This window comes from Cyphomyrmex costatus, unplaced genomic scaffold, assembly GCF_001594065.2.
Source record: "Cyphomyrmex costatus isolate MS0001 unplaced genomic scaffold, Ccosl1.0 scaffold159, whole genome shotgun sequence".
Classification (NCBI taxonomy): domain Eukaryota; kingdom Metazoa; phylum Arthropoda; class Insecta; order Hymenoptera; family Formicidae; genus Cyphomyrmex; species Cyphomyrmex costatus.
The window spans coordinates 362,840-368,839 of NW_017275598.1; the positions used below are offsets into that span (position 1 = coordinate 362,840).

General features: G+C 32.7%; 1 protein-coding gene across 1 annotated transcript in view; it reads right to left on the minus strand.

Annotated features, from left to right (window-relative positions):
- Lmpt (four and a half LIM domains protein limpet) overlaps nucleotides 1-4,703 on the minus strand; it is a 51,609-nt gene extending 46,906 nt beyond the window's left edge. The window contains exon 1 of the mRNA XM_018536802.1: nucleotides 3,939-4,703. Within this exon, the coding sequence (XP_018392304.1) occupies nucleotides 3,939-4,453 (515 nt within the window). The 5' untranslated portion in view covers nucleotides 4,454-4,703. The remainder of the gene's footprint in view (nucleotides 1-3,938) is intronic.
- Nucleotides 4,704-6,000: the final 1,297 nt, after the last annotated feature.

The following is a 6,000-nucleotide window of genomic DNA, read 5'->3' on the forward strand; positions in this document are numbered from 1 at the left end:
AAAAGTAGAATATTCAGACAGGTTATTAGAATGTCAGAAGATTTTGCAGCATTACTCATCATGCTTGAGTTTTCTACAAAATTAATTGTTTTGATGGTCCAGCCAGATTATTTAGATCTGTATTTACCTACTCTCTCAATTCTTCTATTTTTGGAGTGGAATTTTATTTTTAAAGATTGAAAATTGAAGCACTTTTTTCAAGATTGATTCAGTTTTTACTTTTTAAAGTGAAATTCCATTTCGTAAAGAATTTAGAGAGTAGGCAGATACAGATTTGAAAATAATTTTGCTTAACCATCAAATTAATTATATGTGAAATTCAAGCATGACAAATAAATGCTACAAAAAAATTTTTAACATTCTAATCAGTGCGTCCTACTTAATTATTTTGATAGTTTAACAAAATTATTTTCAGATCTTTTTCTAAATAAATTTTTAGATACGTCAGCAGAATCATTCTTTCCGTGCATGTACGTAACGCGTGGGTGCGACAGGAAATTTTTATTGGCGAAAAGAGCGCGCGAGAAGCCCCGGATCGATACCAGCACTACTGTATCGAACGGCGATCGTATAATCAAGGGATGCATTTGCGCCGGACGTTTATCACGGCTTTACCGCACCCTTCCGGATGTCAGTTCCAAGGTCGTCGAGACCCTTGCCACTAATATGAGAGAACCTTCTCTCGCAGCTATATCTATATTTTGTACCGATAGCAGCGAAATAAAGATTCAAATTATCATGTAGGCAAGAGTTTATTCTTTTCCTTCTTATTCTTGTGCTTTTTGTTTTCACTTTATAACTTATTGACGGAAAAAAAACCTTCATTGCAAATTAATATTTAGCACATTTAATAATAATTAATTCTTAGCCTTAATTATTCAAAATACAAATTTTTATTTATAGTTTTTATCATAATTATATTATCAATCTTAACGGGTTATTAGTTTCACTTTAAATGTGTGATATATTTTTATTTGTACGTATATGCTGTTATTTCAATTGTAAATAAGATTTATTTATAAGTTATCAATGTGCAATAACATTTTATTGTATTAATCTAATTTCTTTCGTAATTAATATTTCTTTTGGGATAATAAATTATATGATTTTTATATTTCCTACGATTCTCAATTATGTATTACACATACTATAACACAATAAAATAACATACATTAAAATTCCGCAAGTTTTCAACTATTTTTTATATTTTAATGTATTTTGTTATTAAACGTTTGATTTATAAAATATTCTTATTACATATAAACACAATAAGAATAATCTGCTTTATAATATAATAAATTCTCTTTTCATTATATATTTTATAACTTCCTGTTTAATATTTATTATAAAATTTTAAAATCAGTAAAGGACAAGAACATAAAAATGCAAGATGTCAAGGACACTTATTTCTCATTGTGAAAAAGGTCTCCGGGGTATCATCGGCGATTTCCGTAATGTCACGTTGATAATGTCAATCGTACAATCATCTTATTTGCTAACGAACCATAACTCGCGGTTTCACGAAGAATCCTGCGCTATAAAAAAAATTCTCGTAGATCTTAGAAGGCATCCGTTTATCCGTTTCCTCGATGACCTCATTACAGCCAAGCTTAATCTCAAGCTTAGTCTTGTCAAACGCGTTTCAATATTTTACGCAAGATTGGATGCAAATTAATGTTGACGCCTCGTTAATTCGGCGAACGCATTTAACGTTAGACTTGCACGTGGGTCGTAATTCATTTCAATTCACGTCGACGATCACTGTGCGCATATGCATTTGCCGCCGACATCGATCGCAAACACGTTCGAAATTTCTTTATTTTTAACTCTTACCTAGTTATGGCAAAAAAGTCAGATACGCTTGATGAGTCACAGATATAAGCAAAAAAAACATATATATATATATATATATAATTGACAATAAATTTTAGCAAACGGTAACTTTTTTGTAGGAGTTTACGCAGAACTACTTCTTATCTACATATCATTTTTAGAAATGCATTATTTACTTGCAATAATTTATCTTTTTCCAAGTGTCCAGTTTATTTTATGATTCAATAATCGAGACTTAAAAACATCAAAGAAGAATTTTATTTTGAATTTATATCTGATATTGAAATAGTACGAATTAATTTTATAAATGGGAGACGTGACGCACGAAATAAAATAATAAATTTTAAGATAGATTATTTTTTACAGAGGCGTAAAATATGTTGAGAACGCGCAAAGAAAAAACGCGAAAGAATAGAATGAAAACGCAAGCACATGCTATACTATCGATTTATGGTACATTAACGCGATTAAACAAGAAGAAAAAAGGAAGACGAAAAAGGTTTCTCGTGTTATAAAAGATCTGATGTTAAAGAAAAAAACTATTTCTGTAATACTATATTAGAGAATTATATGTAGAACTGACGTTAAAATCTTTTGCATCTTGTGTAATGATAAAAGAAGAAGCGAGAGAAGCTGCGTGCTTGATGAAATCTGGTTCGCGCAAGCAAACGTGGTAGCGTGAAAAATCAACTTCGTTAACCTACAAACGTAGTCCAACATAAATCATTCGGTTGGGTTTGGCTTGGCGCTGCTTGCCCGCCGTTTTCCATCGTAAAGCACTGGGGAAACTGTTAGAGGCTTCGCCTAATAGATACTAACGCAGCTAATTGTGTTCGTGGTATATTCACTGGGCTTTAGCGATATTCTAAAAGCTATGTTGATGAATCGGACCACGTAAGATCTTTCGTAAACAAATCCGGTTAGCAATTCCGAGTCAATGGAATTAAAAGCTTAATTTTAATTAAGATTCTTTTTAAAAAAAGCACTTTTATTTTCTTTTTAGAATATTAAGAAAGATCTTATTGCTAGAAGAATTTTCTAGATATGATTATAAACGTCACGTTTCAGTCCAATTTTATATTAATAATGTTTTTAGTCTTATGTGATAATTTTATAAATAATTTAATAAAAGAAAAAGTAAAGCTTTCCGAACATTGTAATCTGCAATATTTTTCTAACAATTTCTTTAATCGTCCCGGAATTGACAACAGATCTATTGGATTCATTCAATTATAAATGTTTTTATAAAAAATGTCAAATAATTTAATTTTCATAACATCTGTATAAACTTGGATTATTCTTATTAAGAATTTAGTATTCATTCTTTATGATATAAGTTATGTCATTTTTGTTTTTCGAAAATAATTAGTGCTTTTTAATTAACATATAAGTTAAATAGGTTTTAAAGATTCAGAGTCAATAACTATGTTATATTATAGTTTTGGTGTCAGCTTTAGAAAGTTAAGGTTCTCGGTCACTACGTATTTTCAGATTGATGACGTCAAACATAAGAAAACAAATAATGAAAATTCTCATAAAATAAAATAGAAATATTTTTTAATAAAACAATGTTTGCATTTAATAGAGTATTGTAAAATATGTAAATAATTGATAGAGTTTTGTAAAATATGTATATTGAACTCTTCATTTATTCCAAAACAGAATAAAATCTCAATTTGGCAGATCATATATGTATAACTCGTTTCATTTTCTAATAAGACATAATTCAGTTTCAAATATATAGTTATTTATTGATCACCGTATGGAAGAGAAAAATTTTTAGTACATTTTACAAATCTGTTCTGTCAATTGCAAATATCGATTTATTAAAAATACTCACATTTTAATATAATTTGCAAGAATTTTTTAAATGTATTTTTCTTGCTTCTAATATCATAATCCAAAGTAGCTATAGTGGATCGACAACAAGAGCCTTTAAATGCGAACAAATTTAAAATTTAGTACGTTGTGAAGATACAGAAAATTTTGTGAATGTAATAACATGTTAATAACATGAGGTAGATTCATAAATGTACACTCTTTTTATTTATACAAGCCATATTTATCAAATCAGGCATGTCATTATAGCCACCACATGCAATTACCTAACGATCAGCTCAAACAGCTCGAACTGGTCGAACACCTTGCAGTAGAGATGCAGCACTCGAACGCAGGCCCATTTCATACCGGGCCACGGTGCTAAGCTGAGATCCAGACCGTCCTCGAGAGGACACTTGCCAACCGCCAAACTCCGTTTGAGTTCCGCACCAGTGATAGTAGGATATCGATTTTTCCGGTCCAACATCGGGTTCCGTCTACGTGTTTGTAGTGGCTCTGCGGAATTGGACATAAGGCCTCGCTTAATCTCCGCGCCGGATAGAGTTGGATAACGGTCCCGCCGTTCCAAGGACGAAGTCTTCCGGTAGAAGTCTTTCTCCGAAACAGTTGGACACCTGGTCCGCAACGCGGTGGACTCGAGAAGAGGTGGGCTCATGGGCCGTTTTTTCGGTTCCGGTATACGGACGCGAATGTCCTGTGGTTCGGCGCCAGGCGTCGGCACACACGACACCCGCACCTCCATCTTTGGGCCCTCCTGGCTCCCGGGTCCCTTCGGACTCATCCTCGTCGGACCCTTTAAATTCGGCCCCGAAAGTAAAGTCGGCGTCGTGTGACGCCTCTGCAGTCGCTCGTTCAGGGTGCCGACTTGACAATCGGCATCATAGTTTTTGAATTTCCTTTTTCGTCGCTTTCATTTTCTTCATTGTTGTCGTCAAAATTACTAATTTCTTTCAAAACTGAGCTTATTTATTTTAGTCAATCAATTTAGATCCCCAAAATAAACAAGATAGTTTATAGTAGCACTAAAAGTATCATTTGGGAATAACTTTCAAAGATAATACTATTATTTTTAGTCCATTAATTAAATGTTGATAGTCATTAAAGTTATCTATTGTTAAAATTATTGGCGATGTACCCGAAAAAAAAAAAAACGAATCATTAGAAATAAAAAAATGTATTAAATCAATCCTAAACTTGGCAATATATTCTATAAGAGTTATATTCGTATATATTCTAGGTTTATTATTTCTAATTTAGCTGTAATATATGTTCTCAAAGTTTTTTAAAAATATTTAAAAAAGATTGTTAAATGAAATTTTTCAATTTATTTTTGGAAAATATAATTTAAGGTAAATAAAATATATTTTTGTATTTAAAATGATAAATATAAAATGTCAAGAAATTTAATAATTAATATAATGTTTAGTAAAAAAGACATATTTTATCTTTTTAAAAATATTTGTAGGCTAAACACTGATTAATAAGAAAATATTACAAGAATATTATAAGAAAAATTGAGTGGTAATAATATATGACATATGCAAACATAGCAAATCACTTGTAAAAGTGCAATGGAAAATGCGAGAATGTGGCCGCATTATTTGGATGCAGAATACATCGTAAGCTAAGAGAGTCAAGCATAAAAAATTAACAAATAAAAATCATTCAATTTTTTATCTATTTGATTTGTGACGGTGGGGAGTCCGATTAATGGGGATTCGCATACCTATATCAGATGCGTTTCGCGCAAGCTAATCTGGTTTATCTCTTCGCGTTAAACGAGAAGCGTGGACATTATAATGCAAATACCATGTCGGCGTCGTACATCGTAAGTGTAGTTTATAATTTAGGCAAATCGATATTCGTAGTTTATTTTACGATCGGCGATGAGTGGGTGTCGGCTGTCTTCGCGAAAATAATTGCAACGCTTCGCTATACGCAAGTCGTACTGGGGGGATGCACGACGGGTGAACGAAATACGGGCGCTCGCTCGCTCATACGCACATACATATCGTTGAATTTATTTTCATTGCGGAAATCGCCGCGATTCACACAGTCATCCGGTTATTTATAGTGTGAAAAGATCGTCGGCCCCCCGTCAGCTATAACGCATGGCGAAAAAGGATTCAGAGGAGCAGAGATCGAATCCTTCTCGACATTAAAGAAATCAAATCGTCAATCATGAAACTGACTGCTGACCAAGTTAATAAGCCGTTTATTTGACGTTTTGAGGGCAGCCTCGTTTGATCAGTTTCATCCTTTCACTCACTGTCTCTCTCTCTCTCTCTCTCTCTCTCTCTCTCTCTCTCTCTCTCTCTCTCTCTCTCT